This window comes from Phasianus colchicus, chromosome 18 (genome assembly GCF_987193195.1).
Source record: "Phasianus colchicus chromosome 18, bPhaCol1.hap1.1, whole genome shotgun sequence".
Classification (NCBI taxonomy): domain Eukaryota; kingdom Metazoa; phylum Chordata; class Aves; order Galliformes; family Phasianidae; genus Phasianus; species Phasianus colchicus.
The window spans coordinates 5,482,927-5,510,794 of NC_143453.1; the positions used below are offsets into that span (position 1 = coordinate 5,482,927).

The following is a 27,868-nucleotide window of genomic DNA, read 5'->3' on the forward strand; positions in this document are numbered from 1 at the left end:
CGGCTTGGACCCCAGTGATGGTTAATGTGTGTGTGGAGCCAGATTTGGAACCGGAGAATCGTGAAGGGATGTTCGAGGGTCTTTCATCATCCCAATAGATCACAGTGACAGGGGCACTGCCAGGTGACTTCTGCTGGAACCAGCCGTAGCTGCCACTACCCCCGGAGCAGGTGATCTTGACAGTTTCTCCTGGGTTTGCTGACACTGAGGCCGGCTGAGTCAGTGCTGCCTGTACCAGAGAACCTGAAAAGGGAGTGGAGAGAGAAAAAAAAAACTGGTTCATTGGTTGCCTGACATACACAGCCCTCCCCGTAAAGCAGTGAGTATGCCCAGGTCACCTGAACTGTTGGTAACCACCACAAGGAGAAGGGCCTACACCATGGTGTTACTCCAACAGTTGTGCCTCTTAGCCCCCCACCCTTCTACAGAACAGCCTCCCAATGCAAAGCTGGCACCCATGGACGCTGGCCACCCCCCTCCCATGCTCCCTCTGCCTCCTGAAAGCATTTTCCTTGATCCCAGAAGACCAATCATGATTAGCCATTACTGGGGTCTAAAATGAGCACAAGCATATGTACTACTTTGGTGGCTTGGGAAACAGCACTGGTGCTGGTAGAATGGCACAGGGAGATGGGAAACTGAGTTATTGACATGAGTTCAAAATGCAGGCTTTCTGTACTTACTGACTTATGGCTGACCAGGGCTGTGGGGCTGAGGCAGGTTTCTGTCCTCTCTGCATGGCCGTGTTTGTAGATGTCCTCTTCTCCGTACCTAGATGTATGGGAGATTATTCTGGCACTTAACCACATTGTACTTGTCCCTGCCAAGGCACAGCACTATGTCAACCCCAGCCCTGTTCCATGTTGCTGCTGTGAGCCCTTGCATCCTGCTGGAGCTGCCTCTGTGCTGAGAGGCTCCAGGCTGGGCTCTCACCCTCCAACATACCCATTGGCATGGACCCTTCTCCTCTGATGACAGCACTCCCTCTCCCGCTGTTTCTTGGGGGAGGGCTGTGCAAATGGTGCACTTGCTGAGTCCCATTTTCTCCCCTCTCCTTCTCCATGTTCCCTCGTGCAGGCAGCACGACTCAACCAGACTTGGTATCAGCAAATCTGGCAGAAACTGTCAGGAGAACCTGCTTTGGGGATAGCTATGATTGTGGCTAGTACCAGCAGAAGTCACCTGGCAGTGCCCCTGTCACTGTGATCTATAACAACAACAACAGACCCTCGAACATCCCTTCACGATTCTCCGGTTCCACATCCGGCTCCACAAGCACATTAACCATCACTGGGGTCCAAGCCGAGGACGAGGCTGTCTATTACTGTGGGGGCTACGACAGCAGCAGTAATCCTGGTATGATAAGGAGATATGTGGGGGAAAAAAAAAGGTAGATACAGGGGTTGAAAAATTGAGGCTTTCTGCCTATCTGTCTCAGAGCCAAGCTGGGATGTACAGCTGAAGCAGGTTCCTGACCCCTCTGCAAAGCACTGTCTGCACATGGCCTTTGTCTTGTAACTTGTGGTGCAGGAGAAGATTCAGGGTATAGAAAACACATCTTTCTGGCCCTGCAAAGACACAGCACTGTGTCATGCCCAGACCATGCTTGCTGTTACTTCTGGCAGTTCCATCCTCCTGCTTCTGAAGAGTCATGGATGTCTGTGAGGTCTCTTCTGCAATGGTGGTGTGCCTCATCCCACTGCTGCCAGGCAAGGTCTGTGTCAGGCACTTGCTGAGCCCCATTTTCTCCCTTCTCTCCTCTCCCTCTCCAGGTTCCCTGGTGCAGGCAGCACTGACTCAGCCGGCCTCGGTGACAGCAAACCTGGGAGAAACTGTCAAGATCACCTGCTCCGGGGGTAGCAGTAGCTATGCTTATGGCTGGTACCAGCAGAAGTCACCTGGCAGTGCCCCTGTCACTGTGATCTATTACAACGACAAGAGACCCTCGAACATCCCTTCACGATTCTCCGGTTCCAAATCCAGCTCCACAGCCACATTAACCATCACTGGGGTCCAAGCCGAGGACGAGGCTGTCTATTACTGTGGGAGTGCAGACAGCAGCGGTACTGGTACCATAGTGACTCAGAAGTGGTTCATGAACCTCCTTCAGTGCAAGAAACAGTTAATGCTCTTAACTGTCTCTGTCTAAGAAGTCCCACCTCCATCTCTGCCCCATGCTGCAGGGCCCATGACCTCTTGTGCTGCCAGGCTGCATAGTAGGTCCTGCTGGCTGCCTCCCTGCCATTCTACATCACTATTTGTGAGTGTCCACTGTATGCACTGGGGTAACAGTTCCTCACGTGCTCAGTCCCAGCTGGTGGGCCACGGTCACTTGGTTGATACATCAGCATAGCACCAGTTCTTTCCCATGCATCCCTACAGCACCTTGGTGGCCCTCCCTTGGACTCTCCACTGAGCCCAATTTTCTCCCCTCTCTCCTCTCCAGGAACCCTGGTGCAAGCAGTACTGACTCAGCCAGCCTCGGTGTCAGCAAACCCAGGAGAAACTGTCAAGATCACCTGCTCCGGGGGTAGCAGTAGCAATGCTTATGGCTGGTTCCAGCAGAAGTCACCTGGCAGTGCCCTTGTCACTGTGATCTACTGGAATGACAAAAGACCCTCAAACATCCCTTCACGATTCTCTGGTTCCCAATCCGGCTCCACAGCCACGTTAACCATCACTGGGGTCCAAGCAAAGGACAAGGGCTGACTACTACTGCGGGAGCAGAGACAGCAGTGATGCTGGTCCCATGGTGACACAGCAGTGGGGAAGTGATACACAAACCTCCTGTCAGTGCAAGAAGCAGCTGGCAGCCTTTGCTGTCTCTGTTTGATGGTGGCACAGGTCCCCACCACAGCCCTACACTCCCTGTCCTGAAATGTGGGTTGCTGAGCATGGGGTCCTGAACACATCCCAACAAGGTGCACAGCACTGCAGCATGCCCAGCCCCTGATGTAGCAGCTGATGCCCTGGTCTGATTTCTGCTGGGGCTGCCTCCATACTGGGGTGCTCCTTGCTGAGCTCTGATCCTCCAAAGGGCCCATGGCCGTGGCTGAGGTCCCTTCCACTCTGATGGTGGTGGCACACTGCAGGAACAGAGCCCAGACCAGAACAGCTCAGTACAGAGACAGCTCCAGCAGTGGGAGGATGGGGCTTGGAGCAGCAACATGGAACAGGGCTGGGGGGGAGTGACACAATGCTGTGCCTTTTCAGGGACAGGTATAATGTTACTCTGGGTATTAAGTCACCTCTCATACAGCTAGGTACACTGAAGAAAGCATTTACAGACACGGCCATGCAGAGAAGACAAGTCTGCCTCAGCCCCACAGTCTGCTCAGCTATAAGCCAGCAAGGGTGAAAACCCTCTATTTTTAACCCCAATCAGTTAACCTCCATCAGTTCCTCATCTCCCAGTGACACTAAACCAGCATCAGTGCTGCTGTCCAAGCTCCCACAGTAATAGACAGCCTCATCCTCGGCTTGGACCCCAGTGATGGTTAATGTGCTTGTGGAGCCGGATGTGGAACCGGAGAATCGTGAAGGGATGTTCGAGGGTCTCTTGTTGTCGTAGTAAATCACAGTGACAGGGGCACTGCTAGGTGACTTCTGCTGGAACCAGCCATAGCTATTGGTAGTCCCAGAGCAGGTGATCTTGACAGTTTCTCCCAGGTTTGCTGACACTGAGGCCAGGCTGAGTCAGTGCTGCCTGCACCAGCCTGAACCTGGAGAGGGAGAGAAAAATGGGGCTCAGTGAGTTCCCAGCATGCATAGCCTCTTCATTTGGCTGCGGGATGAGGCTGCTGAGCACACAGACACCCACAGGACAGCAGAATACCCAAATCTGCTCCAGGATTAACAACATCTATGGCTGGTACCAGAAAATACCTGGCAGTGCCCGTCACTGGGATCCATGCTTACACTGGTAGACCCACAGGCATTCTCTTAAAATTCTTTGGGGTCCAGTCTAGGCCCACACACATGAATTATCATATTAACTATAACTGTGGTCCAAGCTGCAGGCAACACTGCCCATTACTGTGTTGGCAATGACAGGAACGGTGGCTTGAGGATGACACTGATCACCAAGGTAGTGAGACATCAAAGAGGTTCTTTTTTCTCTCCTGCTTTCTCTCAGCCTGGCTCTAGGGTCTCCTCTCCTTCCTATTGCTCTCCTTCAACCTGTACATCAGGTCCCAGGACTTCCCTGCATTTCTGCCCCTGCAGGCATTGCCTGGGGCCCTGCAGCAAGACCAGGGATTGGTCATTCTGGGAGCAGCCATGAGTACCACTGGTTCCAGGAGAAACCTGGTAGTGGTGCTGTGACTGTGATCCATAGCGACACCAACAGACCCTCCAACATCCCTTCACAATTCTCCAGTTCCACGTCTGGCTCCATGCACAAGCTAACCATCATTGGGGTCCAAGCTGAGGACATGGCTGTCTTTTACTGTAGAGACTGAACAGCAGCTGCTATGCTGTATTTTTACAGTATGTAGTAGGAACATAAACACAGAAGCCACATATACAGTAAAGTTACCAGGCCATCTTCCATGGGCCCTGGGCTTTGGAATTGTGACTTGTGTTACTGTTGTGGGAATTCAAGAGGTCCTTGTCCTACCTGAATGGCCAGGACCGTGACTGTTACCCCAAACCATATTCTAGGAATGATTGTGATACTGGGTATAGACCCCATTGTCCTTGTCCATCCCTGGGCTCCCTGGTGCAGGCAGCTGTGACTCAGCCAGCCACTTTGTCAGCAAACCCAGGAGAAACTGTCAAGATCACCTGCTCCGGGGGTGGCAGCTTTGCTGGAAGTTACTATGGCTGGTACCAGCAGAAGTCACCTGGCAGTGCCCCTGTCACTGTGATCTATAGCGACACCAAGAGACCCTCGAACATCCCTTCACGATTCTCCGGTTCCACATCCGGCTCCACAGCCACATTAACCATCACTGGGGTCCAGGCTGAAGACGAGGCTGTCTATTACTGTGGGAGCTGGGACTGCTGCTCCAATGCTGTATGGTGACAATGATTAAAAGGATCTGACATAACAAATTATGACTGTTTTCTGTCCATCTTCTTTTTGGCCATGCAGAACTGTGGCTGTAACAGTTTCCTGCTCCATCCGCATGGCCATGAATGCACTCCCATGAATGCACTCCCTTTCACGCTGCAGGACACAGGAGATGTCTGAGGCACTGGGATGTGCTGCTCTGCTCTGGACACCTCTCATCAGAAATGGCCATAGCTATGTCCCCCTCTTCCATTTGGGGCATCAACTACCCCTGCCAGTGCCTTCTGCTCCTAACCACAGCAGTGGGTGCTGCTCCCAGAGCTGCTCCACTTCACGATTCCCCACACACACTGTCCATCCAGCAGTGTGGGACAGGGAACACCATGGCAGGAAGAGACAAGACCTCAATCACAGGCATAGTGGAGACAGACAGAAGGCTGTCATTTTTAGCTCTAGACATCATGTCACTGCCACGTCTCCCTGTGCCTCTATATCTACAAAGCTGCTGTCATAGGCCCCAGTAGGACAGGAACATAAATGAAGTTCTGCAAAGGCAGCAACACAGCAGCAGTGGTCCCAGAGGGCAGAACTGACTGCCCTCGACAGCTCTGCCCATGCAGGGAAGAGCATAGCAACAAGGAGGGGGAAAAACCCCACAGTGCCACCACCACCATAACCAGCACTGCCGTCCCAGCTTCCTCATCCTCAGCTTGAACCCCAGTGATGGTTAATGTGTTTGTGGAGCCGGATGTGGAACCGGAGAATCGTGAAGGGATGCTTGAGGGTCTGCTGCTGCCATCATAGATCACAGTGACAAGGGCACTGCCAGGTGACTTCTGCTGGTGCCAGCTATAGCTGTAGCTACTCCCGGAGCAGGTGATCTTGACGGTTTCTCCCAGGTTTGCTGACACCGAGGGCAGCTGAGTCAGCGCTGCCTGCACCAGGGAACCTGGAGAGGGAGAAGGAAGAAAATGGGCTCAGTCTGTGCCTGACACATACAGCCCTCCTCCTCATGGGGAGGTGACCCCTGAGCACACAGGCATATACAGAATATTCCCAACTTCTACTCCATGGTTAACAGCAACTATGACTTGTACAAGCAGAAGACTCCTGACAATACCACTGACACTTTAATCTATAATACCTCCACAATAAACCCCCTCTCTCCTCTCCTGGTTCCCTGGTGCAGGCAGCACTGACTCAGCTGGCCTCAGTGTCAGCAAACCTGGGAGAAACTGTCAAGATCACCTGCTCTGGGAGTAGCTATAGCTATGGCTGGCACCAGCAGAAGTCACCTGGCAGTGCCCCTGTCACTGTGATCTATGAAAACACCAAGAGACCCTCAAACATCCCTTCACGATTCTCCGGTTCCACATCCGGCTCCACAAACACATTAACCATCACTGGGGTCCAAGCTGAGGACGAGGCTGTCTATTACTGTGGCAGCAGGGACAGCAGTGCTGGTAGTGACACAGCAGGGTATGAAATTGAGGTACAGCCTTTAATTAAAAATGGATGTTTTCTGCCTTTCTCTCTCAGGTTCACACTCAGCTATGCCACTCAGGCCCTTCTCTCATTGCCCTGGACTATACATGGCAAGGCAAAAATCACATCCCCAGCACTGACAGCAGGGAATCTGTGGGCTGCTGAGCAACCAGGCCAAAGCTCCCCACTTAGAGGGGATGTCTCCCACAGCACAAGGCTGCTGGCATTCTCTTCTTGCCAGAAGAGAAACAGCTGCAGAATCTTTCAGGTCAGGATGGTTGTTGTGATCTGCTTCTACCTCAGCTCAAGTGGCAACACCTACAGCACTGTGCCTAGGCCTGTGTGCAGGTGGCTGTCAGATCTCCAAGGACAAGACTCCATGGTCTCTCTGGGCAACCTGGGTCAGTGCTACGTTACCTGTGAATTAAGGATGTAACTCCTGGCTCTGACCAGACAGGACCTCTGCGTTCAGTCTGTGCCTCTTGTCCTGGTGCTGGATTCTGCTGGAAAAAGCCTGGCTCTGTTCACTTTGCACCCTCCCTTCAGGTTTGTGTGAAGGAGAAGAATGAAAATAGGGCTCAGCAAGCGCCCAACGTGCATAGCCTTCACCAGGCTGTCAGATGAGGCACCCGATTCCAAAGGGACAAATGGGGTAGCAGGACACCCACATCTGCTCTAGGATTGTCAACATCCATGGCTGATACCAGCAGAAGTCACCCAGCAGTGCCCCTGTCACTGTGATCTATGCTAGCACCAGTAGACCTTCAAACATCCCTTCATGATTCTCTGGCTCCCAGTCCAGTTCCAAGCTGAGGACAAGGGCTGACTACTACTGCGGGAGCGAAGACAGCAGTGATGCTGGTCCCATGGTGACACAGCAGTGAGGAAGTGATACACAAACCTCCTGTCAGTGCAAGAAGCAGCTGGCAGCCTTTGCTGTCTCTGTTTGATGGTGGCACAGGTCCCCACCACAGCCCTACACTCCCTGTCCTGAAACGTGGGTTGCTGAGCATGGTGTCCTGAACACATCCCAACAAGATGCACAGCACTGCAGCATGCCCAGCCCCTGATGTAGCAGCTGATGCCCTGGTCTGATTTCTGCTGGGGCTGCCTCCATACTGGGGTGCTCCTTGCTGAGCTCTGATCCTCCAAAGGGCCCATGGCCGTGGCTGAGGTCCCTTCCACTCTGATGGTGGTGGCACACTGCAGGAACAGAGCCCAGACCAGAACAGCTCAGTACAGAGACAGCTCCAGCAGTGGGAGGATGGGGCTTGCAGCAGCAACACGGAACAGGGCTGGGGGGGAGGGGGAAAGGGGGGCGGGGGAAAGGGGGGCGGTGACACAGTGCTGTGCCTTTTCAGGGATAGGCATAATGTGACGTAGTACCCAGAGTAACCTCTCATACAGCTAGGTACACTGAAGAAGGCATTTACACACATGGCCATACAGATAAGACATAAACCTGCTCAGCCCCACAGGCAGGTCAGCAAGTGCAGAAAACCTCCATTTTCAACTCAGGTCTGCATCTTCCTCTGTTTCTATACCAGCATTAGTGCTGCTATACTAGCCACCACAGCCTCATCTTCTGACCTTATAACAACTAACCACAATTGGTCTTTGGGGATCCAGGGAAATGGCTGCATAGAGCAGGGGGAGCACTGGGATGGGAGCTGCCACCGTGAGGGCAGCTTCTGCATGAGTGGGCTGTGCTGAGGGCAGTCCAGGGTATGAAAAGGAGTTTGAGTCCATGGCGTAGATCCATTGCCATGAGGATGTGCAGCTGCTGGGATCACACCACAGCCTGTGCCCCTCTCCTGCTGGCAGTGCTGACCCACAGCTCTGGTGCCCTAGGAAGACCCACTGTGCCCAGCAGTGGCCTTTGGGCAATGGGCCCCATCCCACTGCTGCTGGCATTTTTAAGACTCAGCATCAAATCACTGCAACGTCTCTCTGCATCACAATACCAGCACCACTGCTGTCGTAGTTCCCACAGTAATAGACAGCCTCGTCCTCGGCTTGGACCCCAGTGATGGTTAATGTGCCCGTGGAGCCGGATTTGGAACCGGAGAATCGTGAAGGGATGTTCGAGGGTCTACTAGTGCTACCATAGATCACAGTGACAGGGGCACTGCCAGGTGACTTCTGCTGGTACCAGCCATAAGCACTGCTACTCCCGGAGCAGGTGATCTTGACGGTTTCTCCCAGGTTTGCTGCACTGAGGCCAGCTGAGACACTGCTGCCTGCACCAGGGAACCAGGAGAGGGAGAGGAGGGAAAACGGGGCTCAACAAGTGCCTGACACACACACAGCCTCCCCAAGCAGCAGCGGAATGGGGAACACCACTATTAAAGGAGAAGGGACTTCAGCCATGGCCACAGGCACATTAAAGGATAAGAACCCAGCCCAGAGCATCCCAGCACAGAGGCAGCAACACAGAACAGGACTAGGGATGACAAACTGCTGTTTCTTCACAGGGCTGGGTACAACATGGCTAAGTGCCAGAGTGATATCCCATACATCTAGGTACATAGAGGAGAGCATTTACAAACATGGCCACACAGAGAGGACAAACCTCAGCCCCGCAGCCCTGATCAGCCATAAGTCAGTAAGTGCAGAAAGCCTCCATTTTTAACTCAGGTCAGTAACTCAGTTCCCCATCTCCCTGCGTCACTGTTCCCCAGTTTGGACCCCAGTGATAGCTAACCATGATCAGCCTCCTGTGAGCCAAAAAAAAGAGTGTAGTGAGTAGGGAGAACACTGCAATAGGAGCTGGTAGTGATCATAGGGGCCTGTACAGTGGGCAGTTTTAAGAGCGAGCTGGGGTCCATGGCATAGCCCTATCAACACCGGGATGCACAGCTGTAGGATTTGCACCATGGCTTGGGCACCTCTCCTCCTGGTGGTGCTTGCCCACAGCTCTGGTATCCTGGGAAGGCTTGCTGCACCTTGTTGTCAGTAAAACTGCAATAAGCCATCAAGATTTGATATGATTCTGCCCCCCTGCTCTACTCTTATGAGTCCCCACCTGGAGTACTGCATCCAGTTCTGGTACCACCAACACAAAAAGACAAGGAGCTGCTGGAGCAGGTCCAGAGGAGGGCCATGAAAGTAATCAGAGGACTGGAACATCTCCCTTATAGGGACAGGCTGAGAGACCTGGGGCTTTTGAGCCTGGAGAAGAGAAGACTCCAGGGGACCTTTCAATGGCCTTCGAGTACTTGAAGGGGGCCTACAGGAAAGCTGGGGAGGGACTTTCTATAGGGACATGTAGCAACAGGACAAGGAGAAATGGCTTTAAACTGGAAGAGGGTAGATTTAGTTTAGATAATAACAAGAAAGTCTTTACACTAAGGATAGTGAGACAATGAAACAGGTTGCCATAAGCAGCTATGGGTGCCCCCTCCCTGGAAGCATTCAAGGCCAGGCTGGATGGGGACCTGAACTAGGGGGAGGTGACCCTGCTGTAGCAGGAGGGTTGGGACTAGATGGTCTTAAAGGTCCCTTCCAGCCCAAATCACTCTGACAATTCTACAGAGATCAGCTACTCTGGGGGTAGCTACAACTACGGCTGGTTCCAGCAGAAGTCACCTGGCAGTGCCCCTGTCACTGTGATCTATCAAAACACCAACAGACCCTCGAACATCCCTTCACGATTCTCCGGTTCCAAATCCGGCTCCACAGCCACATTAACCATCACTGGGGTCCAAGCCGAGGACGAGGCTGTCTATTACTGTGGGAGCATAGACAGCAGCTATGTTGGTATCACTGTGACACAGAGCAGTAGAAAACGATACATAACCTTTTGTACACCTGGAATGTGTATCACTTAAGGTGACAGAAAGTAAGCAATAAAAGCAGAGCATCACAATCGTAGGCTACAGCAAATGAGAACAAACCCAGCCACAGAAACAAATAAATAAAAACTACCTACCTTTAGAAGGCCTCAAGTACACAGGGATCTCCAGCAAGATACCCACACCTCCACTGCCAACCCTTAAATGAGGTCTGGGAAGGGGTGAAGCCAGGACCCAGGTCACTCAGATACATTGCATGCACCTGAGTTCCCCTGGGTTGGCCCTGCCTTTCTACCAGGTGCTCAATCACTGCTGCAGGCTGTGACTCAGCATTTCCACTACAACATCGCAGGGAGCAGTTGCTGTTCCTGTGAGGGTGCCCCAGGAGACCTGAAGGCATGAGTGGCGGTCAGGGTTCCCAAATCTATCCACAGTTAACAGACATTATATTTACAGCAGCATAAACCTGGCAGTGGTGTTATTGCTGTGATGCTGCAGTCCCAGCCACCACAGTAATAGACAGCCTCGTCCTCAGCTTGGACCCCAGTGATGGTTAATGTGTGCGTGGAGCCGGATCCAGAACCGGAGAATCGTGAAGGGATGTTTGAGGGTCTGCTGCTACTATCATAGATCACAGTGACAGGGACGCTGCCAGGTGACTTCTGTTGGTGCCAGTCCTAGTAGTCGCTGTAACCCCCGGAGCAGGTGATCTTGACGGTTCCTCCCAGGTTTGCTGACACCGAGGCTGGCTGAGTCAGCGCTGCCTGCACCAGGGAACCTGGAGAGGAAGAAGAGAGAGGGGAGAAAATGGGGCTCAGCCAGTGTCTGACACACATAGCCCTCCCCAGACTGTGGGATGAGGCCCTGTGCCCACAGTCACATATGGGATATCAAGACACTCACATCTATGATAATCAGAATCTGATTATCAGCAACTATGGCTGGTACCAGCAGAAGGCACCTGGCAGTGCCCCTGTCACTGTGATCTACTATGATGATGAGAGACCCTCGAACATCCCTTCACGATTCTCCGGTTCCCAATCCGGCTCCACGGGCACATTAACCATCACTGGGGTCCAAGCCGAGGACGAGGCTGTCTATTACTGTGGGAATGAAGACAGCAGCGGTACTGGTGCCACAGTGACACAGAGTCACTGTGGAGAAGGATACACAGACCTCATATCTCGGGGAGTAGCTGGTAGCCTTTGCTGTGCCATTATTCTGGTGACACAAGTCGCAGGCATGGCCCATACTGTGCTGCAGGTGGCTGCGCCATGTGCCCTGCTCTGCTCGCCTATAGAGCCTCAGGACTGTGCCCATCACTCAGGGAGGGGATGGTTCCAGCAGCCCTGTTCCTGCCCTGCACTGCACATAGCTCCTGGACCCCATCTCCTGCTGCCCACCCATCTTGCCTCCCTGTGTTGCTGTTGCAGGGTTGCTTCTGCCTCGTGCTGGTTTCTCTCTCCTGAAGGTGGCCAAAAGCCAGACCCTGGGCAAGCTTGGTGCATAAATACCCAACAGCTCCTAAGCAGGGCAGGCATGGGCTGCTGAGCCATCCCTGGCACCCAGGCTGTGTGCACGTGCCTGGGGAGACCTGCAGGCATAGGTGGCAGTGGGGGCTTCTGGCTGTGCTTTGAGCAGCACCTGCCTGGGGTAATGGCAGTACCCTGTGCATGAACAGTGCTCCAGGGCTCAGCTCTGCTCAGACCACAACCCTGGCACCAACAGAAACCTGCCCTGCTCTGTGGTCATGTTGATCTTCACAGGAGCCCAAGACAAAGCTGTTTATTACTGCTCTGGCAGAGAAAGAGGCACTGGTCATGGTCGTAGAGACTTCTAGCAACAGGGAAATGAAAACCCGAGCTGCTGAGGTACCAGGGCTCCTCAGGTGCCTGCTGCTGCAGCTTGGACGTGGTCAAGGAACAACAACTGTACCTGTGTGCTGGATCAGGCTGTGCTGCCTGTGAATCTATTCTTGCACATCTCCTCTGTGCCGCTCACAGGAATATCACCCCTGGGACCCCTGCCCCATTGGCCTCTGTGTGGGACATGGCATTGGGCCCAAGGGCTCTGTTGTTCAGGGAGATAGAGGCCTGGAGAGGAGGGAAGGCATTGAGATGGGGCTGATACCAGGGGTGTGAGCCCAGGCAAGAGAGCAGCAGAGCAAGGAGGAAGAAGTGCAGGTGCTGGGGTTGGGGAAAACCCCAGATGGCTGGAGCTGGTGAAGCCACTGCGGATCGTCTCCTCCCACCCTGCTCCATGCTGGGGCAGCTGCTGCAGGCTGACCAGGACCTGCCTGGGCAGGTTGTGAAGGGCAGCAAGGATGGAGACTTCACAGCTATCTTGGACACGTGTTCCAACGTTTGATCAGCCTTGCAGCAAAAGAGGGTGTTTTGCTCTATTGAACAGTGTTCAACAAAAATGATCAGTGGGCTGGAACACCTCTCCTACGAAGAAAGGCTGCGAGAGCTGGATCTAGAGAAGGCTCTGGGGCAACCTCCCTGCAGTCAGTGCTTAAAGGAGGCTCATGAGAAAGATGGAGAGAGACTTTTTACAAAGACCTGTAGCAATATGACAAGGAGAAACAGTTTAAAGTGGAAAGAGGGTAGATTTAGGTTAGATATGAAGAAGAAATTCTTCACTCAGAGGTGAAGAAGCACTGTAAGAAGTTGACCAGAGAAGTATTGGATGTTTCCTTCCTGGCAAGACCCCAGGCCAGGCTGGATGGGCTATAGGCAGCCTGTTCTGGTGGGAGGTGTCCCTGCCTGTGGCATGGCTTGGAACTGGGTGGGCTTTGAGTGAGGTTCCTCTCAGCCCAAACCACTCTATGTTCTGATCGTTCCCTGTATTTCAGCCTTTGCCTGTTGACTCTGGTGCCACCACTGGATAATTCTACTCAGCTCTGTTTCATCCCTGCCCCAAAGCACTAATCCCATGGATAAGTGATGCTCTGAGGCCTTCACCACCCTTGGCTCCTGCTGATCCTGGAAGCCTCCTTTCCAGTACAAGCCCTTTGTTGGCTGCACTGCAGCTGCTGAGGGTCCTGCCAGCCCCCAGGGCCTTTTCTGCTCAGGCTCTGCCACCTGCTAAAACCCAGCATGCCCAGGGCAGGGCATCGCATGTCTGAGGGGTGAAATGGGGCAGGGGCAGCGCTGCAGGCAGCGGTTCAAGAAACATTTAGATGTTGTACTGGAGGATGTGGTTTAATGGGAAATATTGGTGATAGGTGGACAGTTGGACTGGGGGATCTTAGAGGTCTTTTCCAACCTTGGTGATTCGGTGATTCTGTGACTCTATGAAGGGAGCAATGGCCTGTTCCCGCCATGCCCCGCTGCTCCGGCTCTCCCCAGCACTTCGGTACCACAGCACTTCGGGCTCACTCTAGGGCTGGTGTGGGCCTGGGTGCTGCCACGTGTCCCCGCTGCAACGCCTGGCCAACCCCGCTGTGCCACAATGCAGGGGCTGGGCCAGGAGCGGGCAGGGAGGTGTGGGGAGAGGCGTAGGACGTGGCTGGGAGCACAGGGAGTTATTTGCATGCGGGGCGTGCTGCGGAAGGACGCGGGTATAAAAGGGCATCGAGGTCCACAGCACAGCCCCATCGGCGTGGGGACACACAGCTACTGGGATTGCGCCATGGCCTGGGCTCCTCTCCTCCTGGCGGTGCTCGCCCACAGCTCAGGTACTCGTTGCGCCCGGTCGGGGACTTTGGGCACGGGGCTCTGTCCCACTGCTGCGCGGGGGGGGCCGTGCGTGTTGGACAATCGCTGATCGCCGTTTTCTCCCTTCTCTCCTCTCCCTCTCCAGGTTCCCTGGTGCAGGCAGCGCTGACTCAGCCGGCCTCGGTGTCAGCGAACCCAGGAGAAACCGTCAAGATCACCTGCACCGGGAGTAGCTACAGCTATGGCTGGTACCAGCAGAAGTCACCTGGCAGTGCCCCTGTCACTGTGATCTATGCTAACACCAACAGACCCTCGAACATCCCTTCACGATTCTCCGGTTCCAAATCCGGCTCCACAGGCACATTAACCATCACTGGGGTCCAACCCGAGGACGAGTCTATCTATTACTGTGGGAGCTACGACAGCAGTGCTGCTGCACGGTGACACAAAGCAATGGGGAAATGATACAAAAACCTCCTTTTCAGTGCAAGGAGCAGCTTGTGGTTTTTACTGTCTCTGTCTTACAAGTCCCACTTCCATCACTGCCCCGTGCTGCAGGGCCCATGTCCTCTTGTGCTGCCAGGGTGCACCCTGGCCCCTGCTGGCTGCCTCCCTGCCATCCTATATCCACTGTCTGTAGTGTTCCCTGCATGCACTGTTCTGGCAGCTCCTCATCTGCCCCTGCACCCAGTCCCTGCTGGAGGATCACCTCTACTCAGCTGGTACATCAGCACAGCACCGGTTCTCTTACACGCATTCCTTTAAGGAAAAAAGCTGGACTTCTGAGTACCTTAGTGTCCTCCCCTAAAATCAAACTGAAATTCCATGAAAGTCTCAGAAATACCCAGAAACTGCTCATCCATAGCATATGGCATCATATACTTCAGTTATATACTTTGCACAGTCAGTTTCAATGAGGTTGTGTCACTTGCACCAATCAATTGCACCTAAGCCTTCCCAGAGAAAAACCAAACATTTGTAACAGAAAGTACTTCCAACCACAAAATCTTTGATGCATCATTCATATTCTAGTGACTCAGGAGATTCACCAACTCTGCCTCTTTCTATAATCACTTGCACAAACCACAATATTTGCATATTTGTGAGTTCATTTTTAAGCCAGTGCCTTGGCTCTGGCAGCTCTGGTGGGCATTAACATCCTCTTCACATTTTCTTTTCCTCTCTTAAGGAGGATGTGGGCAGCAGGGACAGGGCAGTGGTGCAGCGATGGGATAAAGCTGAGCCCAGTGAGCTGGAAGGACAACATCAACGAGAGTAAGGCTATCAAAACAGGCCTGAATTGAAGGGGCTGCACTAAAACTGGCTGACAGGCAAGAACATTATTTGGTGGGTGCTTGTGGCAGGTTGACATGACTTCAGCCAAGGCCTTGACCAACAATGGCACAGCAACTGGATATCCCTTGGAAGAGATGAAGAGGATGCACAAACACCATCTGCACTCCATGATCCACAGCAAGCAGCAGGGCTCAGCCACTCATGAGGCTGGGCATGGGCCACTGCATGGCCGTGTATCACTGCAAGTATTTCCCTGGTGGGACCTCAGGAATCAACTGATCATCCTCAGGAAGTTGCTCTGTGTTAACTTATAGTCTTCCCCAGCAGCAAGTGGATGCTTGGGCTCTTCATGCCCTTTGTTTTTTTGGTTGGTTTTGTTTTCTTTATCCAACTTTGGCTGTGGCAGTATATCCTTGGTCTGCCTAGCCACACTGAAATGTGCTCTTGCACCTCTCCCCGATTTGCAGAAAGAGGGTTGTATGGTCTGAATGCTCGGTGCTGTTGCAAGTCTCTTCTGGTTCTCTGAAATCTGCAAAGTCCCTCCTGATTGTGTCTTTGGTACTGAACATCCTTATTCACTTTATTAGAAGGCAGCAGGGGGGCTGGAGGCAGCAGTGCATGGCACCAGGATCCCCTGGGACATTTCTTGTCTTCAGTGCCTGGGTGCTCTGCATGGCTGCCATAGGGACACACCTCCCATACCAGCCCCCAGCACCACCATCCTGCTGTGTCCATTCCATCACCTTCCTCCTATCATGGCCAGCCCATCATCTCCCTCCTGCTTTGTCCATCAGGACACTCCCATCCCATCACTTCTCACCCATCCCCTCATCCTGCCACCTCCACAGGACCCAGAACTGCTCCTGCCACGAAGTGGGAGGTTTTTGCATTGCTCCGTATCACTGTGTGGTATATTTGGGGCCGGGACCACCCTGACCGTCCTAGGTGAGTCGCTGTCCTCGTCTCGGTCTTTCTTCCCCCATCGTGAAATTGTGACATTTGGTCGATTTTTGGTGATTTGGGGATTTTTCCCAGTCTTGGCGGCAGGCTGGGGTCTGTCACCAGCGCAGGGACGGGCACTCAGCGCGGCAGCCTGGGCTGAGTCTTGTCCCTGCCAACCAGGAGGGCTCTGGTGTGTGCCATGGAGGACTTGGGGTTATTTTGTCCATGAAAAAATCTTAAAATTTGACCAGAAAATGTGCCTGAGGTCTGTCTCTGACACACAATTTCAGAAATTGTGTTTAGGTTGATAAGAAGACAAAGTTTTTGTCTTTGTCAAGAAATTAGTCATGAGTTGTTAGTCCTTCCCTCTTAGTCCGAAGGACTAAGATCTTTGTCCCCGGTCTGATCTCTCACTGGGGACTTCTGTTGGCTCCAGTGCCATGGGGAGCCCAAGTGTCACTGAAACAGTGTCCTTGGGGGTGAAATTCAGTTTTTCAGAGGTTTATATATATATATATATATATATATATATATATATATACATAAAGAGAGAGAAAAAAATATATATTTTTTGATTTTTAGAAAAAAAATGGCTGAAAAAACCCAATCTGCACCAAATTGTTTAGGGCATAAGTCCAAAAAAAGTGCAGTTCAACAAATCCTCAGTGGAAAGTTTTTAGTGGGGGCAGTTCTCCCCCATTTTCTGGTGTAGATATGAATGAAGATATAGATATGTCTATAGATAAAGATTTGGCTATAGTTTGTTTGATGAACAGTCTGAGAGAGAGTAAATCTTGCCTTCCTCGTGGCAATTTTTAATTGTACTTTTTCTGAGGCAAATCTGAATATGTCTTGAGGCAGAAATAGGCAGAAAATTGAGAGATTTTTCTTTAAAACTTTAATTAAAATTTAAAAATAGCCTTGCAGCAGGAAAGAAAGGGGATTATGGCAGTTAACCAGTGTTCCAAAGCCGAATCAGGTTCACTCAAATACGTATGGCTGAAATTTTGTGTGTGCATATATATAAATATATATATGTATACAAAATAAAATTGCTTACATATTTAAAAAATTGTGATATATATTATATAGATTTATTATAGATATGCACATAAGATATAACACATTTATATGTATATATGTAGTCTGCTGTACGCTTTATGTGATTTTTATAGATATAAAGTGTATTATATTATATCTATGGATTATATATCTATAATATATTTTATCTGTAGAAAAAACTACAATAAAATGTATATATGCATATATATATATATACATATTCAGATATACATGTATATATGTGTGTATATACATATACACATGTATAACATCCTTGAAAATAGATATGGATGGGTGGATGTGTTTGTTTTACAGATGTACCTGTATGTACATACACACACGTATGTGCAGCCATACACACACGTGTGGCCGCTCTGCCTCTCTCTTGCAGGCCAGCCCAAGGTGGCCCCCACCGTCACCATCTTCCCACCATCAAAGGAGGAGCTGGAAAGCACCAAGGCCACCCTGGTGTGCCTGATAAACGACTTCTACCCCAGCCCGGTGACCGTGGATTGGGTGATCGATGGCTCCACCCGCAGTGGCGAGACCACAGCACCGCAGCGGCAGAGCAACAGCCAGTACATGGCCAGCAGCTACCTGTCACTGTCTGCCAGCGACTGGTCAAGCCACGAGACCTACACCTGCAGGGTCACACACGATGGCACCTCTATCACGAAGACCCTGAAGAGGTCCGAGTGCTCTTAGTCCCACTGGGGATGCGATGTGAGGACGGTGGTTCCTCACCCTCCCTGTCCCTCCGGGCCACTGCTGGTGACAGCAGCCCCCACTTCCCACTCAGATGTCTCCCACCGTGCCCCCATCACCCACTTCTGCCTGTCGCCTCCTCTTGCCCCCATCCCTCCAGATGTCACATTAATAAACATGACACTGAACTAGTGCTGACTCTGCATCCATGTCTCTGTGTCCCTTTGCGTGCTGTCTGCATCTCACAGAGTGGGGTTGGCCCCAGTATGGGGAAGGGCTGGGAGGCACATACACACATACTGGTAATGTTGGGGGGGTCCGTGGCTCAGCACTGGAGACACTGGTGTATACCCAGGCACCACCAACATCTAAGGCAGGATGCTTTGGGGCAATTTTGGGGCAGTCTAAGGTCTGTGCCGGCACTGAGCACGTAGCTGTGGCTGTGCTGTCCTCATCTCCCACTGCAGTTTGTTCCAGGTCCTTTGCAAAGATTTGCTTTATGCAGGGGACATGGGTAGTTCTGGCTCTGTTCCCTTGCGTTCAGACACCCTGGTGTCCCCTGGGTGGGATGTCAGTGTGAATGCTCCTTTGTGCCCTGTGCTTGCAGCAGCCTGACTCTCCACACCACATACCTTGTGTACACCCCACCCATCCCCGCTCCCCAGGGAGATTTTGCAGTGGCCCCTGTAGGGCAGCTCTGAGCACAGCCCGCAAGCCAGCAAGCAGAAAGCACTGCTGTGCACAGCTTGTCAGCTGTGTGCCCTCCTTGCTGAGGAGGATCTGTCCTTACTGAGTCCATCAGTCTTGTCCCATTCAATCGATGCTGCCCACCTCCACATATCTACCCATCTATTCAATCTACACCAATAATTCCATTCATCCGACCCACCCAAACACGTCCATCCATCACATCCATCACAGCACCTCCATCCAACCTGCACACTCCAGCACCTCCAATCCTTCCATCACCACCATGCTGATCTGCCTCAGCTACTCCAACACAATCATCCATTCTATCTACACTATTGTCCATCCATCCCGGCCACTCCAGCACCTCCAGCCATTCCACCCACTCTATGTCTCCATCCAGCCAGGGGTGAAGGACATGGGGCCAGTTCTACTGTCAGGACTGAGGTTTTTGCATGGCCCCATATGCACTGAAAGCTTTTCTCTGCAGGAGAGTTGTGACAATTCTGGGGAACTTCCATCCAGTTTGGAGAAGGGCTGGGATCTCCCAGCTCCATGGGCAGGCATTCATGACACTGGGTTTAGTGCCCAATGGGTGGGATGAGGCTGAGCTCCATTTTCTTTCACCAGTGACTTAGTTTTTGCAGTTGAATGTGAATTCCTGCTTTCTGCTCTATGAGTTGCTGTTTTTTCAGGATTTACACGGGGAATCAGCAGTCTTCATTCTCCCCCTGCCATGTGCTGTCCTCACGCCCCTGTGCCCAAATCACTGCCCTCTGCCCATGCCTGCCAAGCTGAGCCCTGCAGGCTGCCATGCTGGATTGACATGAGCCCTGAGATTGGTACAGAAATGGTGACTTTTGGGCTTTTTCCACACTCAGGAAGCTGAAAGCTTAGTGCTTAGTGATGGATTTACCAAATTGTGCCCTGAGGCAGATGCTCATGCTGGATAAAATCACCAGAGCACAGGGAACCAGGCGCTGGGCAGGGATTTCTCATGGGCCCCACTTTGAAAGCTGCAGGCTGCAAGCCAGGCTCTGCCTTCGCGCCTCGCACTCATGAGGACAAGCTCACTAATTATTGATTAAAAGATTTTGCTAAACCATTTCCAGAAGCAACAACACACTGAGGAGCGCGTGCTGAATTATACATCACAGCACCACGGCCCCAGCCTTCACAGCAGGACTGCATGGCACCCACAGTGGCACTCAGTGGGACCACAGGGCTGGGACAGCGAGGTCTGGCAGTGGTGGTGACACAGCTGAGCCCAGGACGAGTCCCCTGGACAGTGCTGGGCTTTGCTAATGAGCAGAAACACGGATAGAAAGCAACCCTGGGGCTCTGCACCCAGCTGCAGCTCTTGCTCTGTCGTGTCCTTTGGTGAAATTTTAAACAGTCACCTTTTTTTTTTCTTTCTTTTCTGGCTTGCCATTAATTTCAAACCAAGAGAGACTTAATTTAGTAAATGAGATGCTTCAGGAAGGCTTTAATTAGCTGCAGATGGAGGCAGGCAGTGCTATCATGGGGCCCAGATCGCACAGGGGGCTGCACACTCTCACTACCAGAATACACCCAGGCTGGGTCCCTTCCACATTTGTGCCCCAGACCAGAGGGGATGTGCTTTGTTCCCCACACATCGCTCCCCATCTCGCAGCTGTTGAGCCCCAACATCCCACCAGCACACGGGGCTCAGCTCGCCTGGCGACGTGGCAGCAGCAGAGCAGGCCGCGTGGTACAGCTCCATCAGCACAGCCGGGGCCACACAAAGAGCTGGGTTACTGTGGGCAGCTGGCTGAAACCCGAAAGCAAGAGCTGGGGGCTCAGAATAGCCCTGGGAGCAGGCAGGGCCTGGAGGTGAAGGCAAGCACCAGGCCCAGGGCCGCCCAGCCCTTCCAGGAAGGCACAGATCTGTCAAGGTGCAGCTCAGCCCCACCGTGCAGCTGTGCGGCCGGGGCATCCCCGAGCTAAATTTACTCCTCAGTCTCCAATCAGAAACTGAAGCTGGGGGGCCCACGCTGGCCAAAAAAAGGAAATGAAACAGTCTCCAGAAAGCACTGACGTGTAAAGCAGAGCGAGTGCCTCGCAAACTGGCCGCCATGCCACATGCCTCAGGTTGGGGCTTTGCCAGATTGAGCTTGCTACTGCTTGGGTGGGTGCCCACGGCCTGGGCACATGGCATGAGATACACACGTACACACACTTGCACACACACTACCCCAAACCATCAGGTGATGGGTGCCCTCCAGGCTGACCCCATACACGTGGGGCTGGGCCCACACTGCTCAATCTGTGTCTTTGCCCCTATGTGCCACCCCTGCCTGCTTCTACCACGCTTCACCCCAAGTCCTGAGTTAATCCTGTGACTCCTGCCTGCTTCCAGAGTCTGTGACAGACTGGAGATGCCCAAAATACAGGGCAGATTTCCCTGAATCTGGGAGATGAAACGGAGTTATGGGTGTTCCCCTGCAGCAGAGCCTCAGCTGTAGGAAACGCAGAGCCATCACGCCGCAATTAAAGAGGAATTAAATTAAATCAATAAATGTTTTAGGCGGGCTCAGCTGCCAGCACCACCTGACCGAAACAGCCTGCTTGCGAAGAGGAGAGCATTTGCATGGCTGTGGCAAAACAGCAACCGCCTGTTGCGCAGCTGGGATGGTGTTATCTGGAAATGTACGCAGCCTGTGAGGGGTAAACAGCTCCAAACAGAGACCCTGAGCTTGTCAACAGGTTGTAAACAGGCGGAAATAAACACCTTTGTGCTGCGGAAAAATATTTATCATCTCAAATTTAGCAGGTTAATAAAATAAAACTCCCAACAGAGCTACACACCTGCTTTGGAAGGGAAGCAAACACTTGTTTTCTGCTTGATGTTGACTGTAAGAAGCCATGTTCCCCGATGCAGGTGGGCCACATTGCACTGAAATCACAATGCGAGCTGAGCTTCGGCCCTGTTTAAGCCCCCATCTCAGGGCTTGTGGCCTGGGAGCAGACAGGGCGCAGGGGCTGGGCAGGGGGTGGCACAGAGCTGGGTGACGTGGGCTGGCCCTAGGGTGTCTCACTGAGCTCTTTGGGGAGGGGTTTGAGCCCTGGGGCAATCACAGCCTGCACAGAGGAGGCGGGGGGATGCAGCCAGCAGCTGCCCTGCGCTGAGCAAACCCCATCCGTGGGCTTTCAGATGGCCTTCCCATCCCTCTGCAGCCTCAGCATGGGCTGAGCACAAGGTTTAAACGTTTCTGCCATGTTTTTGGCGTGTTTGGAGGGGCAGTGTGGGCACACGGGTACCGCCACGTGCAGCCAGCCCCACAGCTGAGCCTGCAGTCTCCCAGATGTGCTGACCGCAGCCACAGGGCCCGGGGGCAGCAGTTTCTCTTGCTAAAAATTGTAGCTGGGCCGAAAACATGCGGCCACTTTGGCCAAACAGCAGCTGGAGGACAGGAATAGCCGTGGCCACGGCACGCTCTGCTTCCTCGGCACAAACATTCCAGCACGTGGCACCATGAGTGCCACTGCCCGGCACAGCAGCAAGCAGAGCCAGGAGCAGGAAATGCTGATTTGGGCCCCATTTTGGTAATGGCTTAGAGAAGAAGCTTCCAGGAAGCTCACCAGCGTTGGTAGTTGGGGCTTGGAGAAATGGTGGGGAGGGAATAGCCACTGCTCAGAGCAGGTTCTGGTCCCATCTCACTGCAGGGCATCAGGGCATTTGCACCGTAGCAATTCACAGAAACACCTGAAATGGTTCCTGTCATGTTCAGCATGGCTCCGGTCTTGTTCAACATCTTCATCAGTGACCTAGATGAGTGGCTGACACACCAGAAGGCTGTGCTGCCATTCAACAGGATGTGGACAGGCTGGAGAGCTGGACAGAGAGGAACCCAATGAGGTTCAACAAGAGCAAGTGTAGGATCCTACACCTGGGAAGGAATAACAGCATGTATCAGTTCAGATTAGGGGCTGAGCTGCTGCAAATGAGCTCTGAGAGAAGGAGCTGGATGTCCTGCTGGACAGCAAGCTGGCTGTGAGCCAGTGGTGTGCCCCTGTGGCCAAGAAGGTCAGTGGTATCCTGGGGAGCACTGCAATGAGAGTGGGAAGCAGTGCGAGGGAGATGAGGCCACATTTGGAGCGCCGTGCCCAGTTCTGGGCTCCTCAGTTCAAGACAGACCAGGGAACTGCTGGAGAGAGCCCAGCAGAGGGCTACAAAGAAGATGAGGGTCCTGGAGCATCCCCTGTATGAGGAAAGGCTGAGGGACCTGGGACTGTTCAGCCTGGAGAAGACCAAAGGGCAGGAGCCAAGTGGACAGGGCCAGGCTCTTTTCAGCAGTGCCCAGTGACAGGACGAGGGGCAGCAGGCACAAACTGGAACATAAGAAGTTCCATCTGAACATGAGGAAAAAACTGCTTTGCTTTGAGGGTGACCGAGCACTGGAAGAGCTGCCCGGAGAGGTGGTGGAGTCTCCTCTGCAGATATTCAGAGCCTGCCAGGACACTTTGCTGTGTGACCTACTCCAGGGGACCTGATTCAGCAGAGGGGTTGGACTGGAGGATCTCTGGATGTCTCTTTCAACCCCTACAGTTCTGTGCCTCTGTGAAATACCCCAAATACTGCAAAGCGTAGTGCTAAGACAAGGGTAACACTTTTAAACTGAAAGGTGATGGGTTTAAGTTAGATGTAAAGAAGAAATTCTTCACTCAGAGGGTGGTGAGGCCCTGACACGGGCTGCCCAGAGAAGCTGTAGGTGCCTCATCCCTGGCAGTGCCCAAGGCAAGAAGCCCAGCAGTGACCACAGCTCCACAAGGACGAGCATGGCCCCTTGTATCTCAGCTCACCCTGCCCCAGCTGAACTCCCACGTCCAGCACAGCATGGGCACACAGCTGGGCCCTGTGCTTATGGAGCCCTTGGGGCAGGTCAGCACTCCCCAGCCACAGCCGTGGCTCCCAACTGGAGGCAGCTGGAGCTCGGCAGTCACAACCAAGCAGAGCCATGCGGGGGTGACACCAGGGCCTCCCAGCCCCCTGTGGGGCAGCACGTGGAGGGCTGGGCCCTTGCTCCAGTCTGCAGTGGGTGCACGGGAACCATTGCCAGGATCACCTGCACACCTAAGCTGCCTTACATCAGGGGATTGCTCAGTCCCACCATGACCCTGTGCCCTTATTCCATAACTTAGGGGGCTGGGAGTGCCTGGACCTGGGGCAGACACAGCTGCAGCCTAAAATTAGGAAAGGGCCTTCAGGCTGCACTGTGCAGGGCTGAGATGTGCCACGTCCCCAAGGCCAGGGCTGGGGAAGGCTACGTGGCCGTGTGTGTGTGTGTATGCTGAGCACAAGGACACGTGCTGGGCCAGGATTTGTCTCCCTGGGGTTCACGCTATGTGTCACCCGGTGCCGTCCCATCCCCTCCCGCAGCACCCAGCTCCCCCATGGCCGCACAGATGTGTGTGTGTCCCTGCCACGGCACCGCACAGAGACACGGAGCCAGGGGCCGCACACGGGGCCAGGAGCTCACCTTTATTGCAGCCCTGACAGCCCCATGACCGAGCCCACACCAGGGCTGCCACATCCTCACCCGGCTGACGGCCCCAGCTGCTTTTTACCATTTTTTTCCTCATCACCCATAAACCAGAAATTTCCTCACCGCTATGCAAAGAACAGGCAATAGGGAACCCGGGCCCTAAGGGGAAGACAAGAAGGGGCTGAGCAGGGGCAGCAGGAGCAGCGGGGCGAGGGGACAGCGGGGACACCCACAGCTGGCCGCGGCATCCCGGGAGGAGAAGACCTTGCGGCTGTAGAGCGGCTGTGGTGGACGGAAGTTGTTGGTCATCTTCAAGGGCGCAGCGCCCGAGGCCGGGAAGTGCACGGTGCTGACAAACGCCTGCAGCTGCGGGGAGAGAGGTGCGGGTGGGAGCAGCACCGCGGGCACTGCGGCCGTGAGGCACGGGGCGAAGCGAGGCACAAACACAGACGCTGCCGGGCAGAGCGCAGCGCAGGAGCCCCGTCTTTCCCCCTAACGGCCAGCACACGGCTCTGCACACACTGCGCTTTGTGCCGCCTCGCAGCGGATGGTGAAGCCTAGCAGAGCACTTGCAGAGTGGCCAGCAAACGCATCTGCTGAGATGCCCGGGAAATGCAGAAGGGCTTCATCCATCCCCGCCAGTCCCCTCCTCTCCCCCCTGCCCATCCAGCAACCCACCCGCTTTCCTCTTGGTGCCCCTCTCAAGCTCTCCATCCCCACATTTCTACAGATGTCCCCTTTACTTCGCCTACAAGGCGCAAGAAAATGCACAGGGACTGGGGATGCTCACAGCACGGCTTTTGGGCCCTTCCATCCCACGGCAGGTAATCCCATTACCTGCTCCCTGCTGATGCCCACGGGCTCCTCAAACACGGTCCAGATGACGGCCTCGCTGCAGTCAGGGGTGGTCAGGGAGCCCTGGTAGCGGTAGTACCGGGAGAGCTGCGCGACGTGCGGCAGCAGCGTGCCAAGGCGGAAGGTGGAGGCCAGGTCCACTGCCTGCCCTGCACAGCAGGACGTGGGCACTCAGCCCCACCACCCCCAGCATGCCACAGGGTCTCTCCCCTCCCAACCCAGGGCAGAGCCCCAGGGCACCTCACCAGCATGGGAGATGTTCCTCAATCCCCCAATGATAGTGTTGTAGTTGGAGTTTGCGGCTTCTGAGACCTGCAAAGAGTGAATGGGCCCTGCAGTTGTGCTCGGCTAAGACCAATGCGTGGCAGCACCCATCCCGTGCACTTGCAGCCAACCTGGAGGAAGCAGCCCAGCACAGCCAGCCCGCTTGGATGCCCCTTGGCCTCTCCCAAGGTGTGGTACTTGACATTGATGTGGACAATGTGCAGCTGGAGAAAACATGGAGGGCTCAGCATACACCTGGCCTCACCAGCAGCCAGGCACCAGGATGGGAAATCAAAGGGCTGTGGTGCTAAGGGGCTTTTTGCCTACCTCCATGGGAAGCTGCTGCCCATCCACGGCGTGCTCAGAGCCATTACTGGATGGGCTGCCCCAGTGGAAGTGCAGCTGCAGTGCACGGTACCGGCCCGGGAGGCCCCCACCACTGATGGCAATGTGCTCGGTACTCTCCAGGCTCAGCATCACTGCAAATGATAGGAGAGGGACAGGGCTGGGGGCCATGGGGCAGCACCACTGTGGAGCTGAGCCCTGGCTGGAGCAGAACACCCACCCGTGTGCCCATCATTCAGCAGCCGCCACTTGCCGGGGGGGGCCTGGTCATAGCCCTCAAAGATGATGTCCCCAAGGCTGCCGTCCCGCTGCAGCCAGCGCCGGTCGATGTTAACTGGAGACTGCTTGTCACCGCCACAGGTGTCCTTCAGCTCCTTCCAGTGGCTGGGGCCTGCAGGGAGCACAGCCATGGGTGCACCTGCAGTGCCACCACCACCCCCAAGGGGGACACGGAGCCAAGGGCAGCCCTGTCCCCACCATAGACCCTGCCCCATCTCCATCCCTTCTCTCCCTATTACTCCAGATTTTACTTGGAAACCTGTGGAGCTGCAGCCCACCCCATAAGCTCCCTGTTACCCATTGCCTTCATTAAGGGATGGTGCCCTCAGCACGTGCCTGTTCTGTGCTGCCCCAACCGCCCCTCGCCAGCCCCAGCACGGTTTAATTGCTGCTGGAGCCGGGTCTGTGCCGGGCAGCAATGCTTGGAGCGCTGCCGGACACGGCTGACCTGCAGCACAGCGAGCACACACCTGAGGGCTATAAAGCAATTGGGCTGTAACTGCTGATTACATGCTCCCTGATCCTTAATTAACCTCTTACAAGCTATTATACGTGTGCTTCCAACGTGCCTCCAGGCACTGGGCAGGGAAGCACCGACCAGAGCTGTGACCATCCCCACTCACCACACTTCGGGTCTTGTGAGTCGTAGCACCACTGCCCTGCAGGAGAAAGCTGTAGTCAGGGGCTGCAGAGGCCCCCACTCCCTAAGCCCCCCCGTATTGCAGATCTCTACACAGCGTGGCCGTGGGCAGAGGTGCGCCCACACCGCCCGGAGCAGCGCTACGCGGAGCCGCTTCCCTCCCACCTCGCTGCTGTCAGTGCAGGGACAGCTCGCTCTGTGCTGTGCTGGGAGCGGGGTGAGGAGCGTGGCTGCTGCCCACGGCGGCTCTGCTCCACTCGTGTCCCACCAACCCATCCAAATCCGTGTGGGGGAACTCAGCCACCCCAGCACTCCCTGCCTGCAGGCCATCCTCACCTCTGGTTCCCCTCTCACCCCGCTTTTGTTCCAGCCACAGGCCGTAGGCAGTGCTGTGTGCACCACCTGTGCTGCTGGCTTTGCATCCAGCTCCTCACCGCACTGCTATGTGAGGCTGCAGCCACAGGGCTGGGAATGAGGACTGTCCCAGGGCAGTGACTTCAGGCTTTCCTTCCCATCCAGTGGGAACTGAGCCTCTTGCACACCCTCAGAGCCACAAAGCGCTGCCTTCACCCAACTGTGAGCATCCCTGGCACGAGCCAGGTGGACGCTCTCTGCTCTATAGCAGAGTGCTGCACACCCCAGCCCCACTTGCTCTGAGGCATCATCCTCAGTGGCATTTCCCTGGTTATGAGTACATGGGGCAGAGGGACTGAAACCTCAATCCCAGCTGCCTGAATGACTGTCTGACATCCCAGACACCACCTAGCAGGGCTGACACCTCCCTGAGCGCAGCGGGGACAGAGATGTCCCATGAGGAGGGCACAGGGATGTCCCATGAGGAGGGTGCAGAACACAGCTCCTGGGCTGCACCACATCTCCGAGCCCCAAGCACCACAGACATGCATTCCACCCAACACATAAGAAAGATAATAGAATGCTGGCACTGCTGTACCCCCCCGCCTGGCACCGTGCCACCCCATCACCCCCAGCCACCTGCACCCCGTGCCCATCTCTCCGCAGCCCCAACCACGACGGTGTAGCAGACAGGCAGCGCATCTCACCTCCCACAGCCGCTCGGATGACAAGAGGCAAAGTGACAAAAGTTACCCCCAGCCCCAGCGGCCCCATGCTGGCAGCCCCGCTGCAACGCCCCGTCCTCCTCCGCAGTGCGCCCAGGCGGGCAGCAGGGCTGGGAAGGGATGCAGCGCTGCCAGCCCAGGAGAAATCCTCGGCTCCAGCTTGAACACTGCTTTTAAATATTCATCACAAGGGCTGAGTTTTTAACTCCTCGCCTGCTAGGAAGGAGCGGGAGCGCCCGGCCCCCAGCCAGCCCG

The 27,868-nt window shown here is 54.2% G+C and overlaps 2 protein-coding genes and 1 long non-coding RNA gene across 8 annotated transcripts; 1 reads left to right on the forward strand and 2 right to left on the reverse strand.

The window, feature by feature from the left end:
- Positions 1 to 93: 93 nt before the first annotated feature.
- On the reverse strand, positions 94 to 10,992 carry LOC149915517 (uncharacterized). The gene is made up of 3 exons (XR_016472056.1): positions 10,431 to 10,992; positions 684 to 771; positions 94 to 243 (listed from the first exon to the last, which is right to left on the reverse strand). It is a non-coding gene; the product is annotated as an uncharacterized LOC149915517 (long non-coding RNA).
- LOC116228491 (immunoglobulin lambda-1 light chain) lies at positions 1,661 to 18,162 on the forward strand. 4 transcript variants are annotated; one of them, XM_031592354.2, is made up of 4 exons: positions 13,819 to 13,972; positions 14,098 to 14,389; positions 16,156 to 16,193; positions 17,644 to 18,162. In XM_031592354.2, the coding sequence occupies exons 1-4, from the start codon at positions 13,828 to 13,830 to the stop codon at positions 17,955 to 17,957; spliced, it is 789 nt and encodes a 262-aa protein (XP_031448214.2). In that variant the 5' UTR covers positions 13,819 to 13,827; the 3' UTR covers positions 17,958 to 18,162. The 4 variants fall into 4 exon arrangements, with proteins under 4 accessions (XP_090008625.1, XP_031448214.2, XP_031448216.2 ...); XM_031592356.2 differs by having other exon boundaries at positions 14,098 to 14,386; XM_090152498.1 differs by having other exon boundaries at positions 14,098 to 14,383.
- LOC116228318 (carbonic anhydrase 15-like) lies at positions 17,863 to 27,868 on the reverse strand. 3 transcript variants are annotated; one of them, XM_031592070.2, is made up of 8 exons: positions 27,596 to 27,868; positions 26,518 to 26,553; positions 25,836 to 26,006; positions 25,598 to 25,749; positions 25,402 to 25,494; positions 25,252 to 25,318; positions 24,989 to 25,155; positions 17,863 to 24,517 (listed from the first exon to the last, which is right to left on the reverse strand). In XM_031592070.2, exons 1-8 carry the CDS (start codon positions 27,660 to 27,662, stop codon positions 24,311 to 24,313), a joined length of 960 nt encoding a protein of 319 aa, XP_031447930.2. In that variant the 5' UTR covers positions 27,663 to 27,868; the 3' UTR covers positions 17,863 to 24,310. The 3 variants fall into 3 exon arrangements, with proteins under 3 accessions (XP_031447930.2, XP_090008622.1, XP_090008623.1); XM_090152496.1 differs by lacking the exons at positions 26,518 to 26,553; positions 27,596 to 27,868 and adding an exon at positions 26,231 to 26,508; XM_090152497.1 differs by lacking the exons at positions 25,402 to 25,494; positions 26,518 to 26,553; positions 27,596 to 27,868 and adding an exon at positions 26,231 to 26,508.

What these genes read in the sequence shown, in the direction of transcription:
- LOC116228318 (XM_090152496.1), bottom strand. Translation starts at nt 26,507, where the DNA reads ATGGTCACAGCTCTGGTCGGTGCTTCCCTGCCCAGTGCCTGGAGGCAC. An exon ending in GTTGGGGCAGCACAGAACAG is followed by an intron (nt 26,007 to 26,230) that starts GCACGTGCTGAG and finishes TGCTCCCTGCAG; the next exon opens with GCCCCAGCCACTGGAAGGAG. An exon ending in GCTGAATGATGGGCACACGG is followed by an intron (nt 25,750 to 25,835) that starts GTGGGTGTTCTG and finishes TATCATTTGCAG; the next exon opens with TGATGCTGAGCCTGGAGAGT.
- LOC116228491 (XM_031592354.2), top strand. Translation starts at nt 13,828, where the DNA reads ATGCGGGGCGTGCTGCGGAAGGACGCGGGTATAAAAGGGCATCGAGGT. An exon ending in TACGACAGCAGTGCTGCTGC is followed by an intron (nt 14,390 to 16,155) that starts ACGGTGACACAA and finishes CGTATCACTGTG; the next exon opens with TGGTATATTTGGGGCCGGGA. An exon ending in GACCACCCTGACCGTCCTAG is followed by an intron (nt 16,194 to 17,643) that starts GTGAGTCGCTGT and finishes TCTCTCTTGCAG; the next exon opens with GCCAGCCCAAGGTGGCCCCC.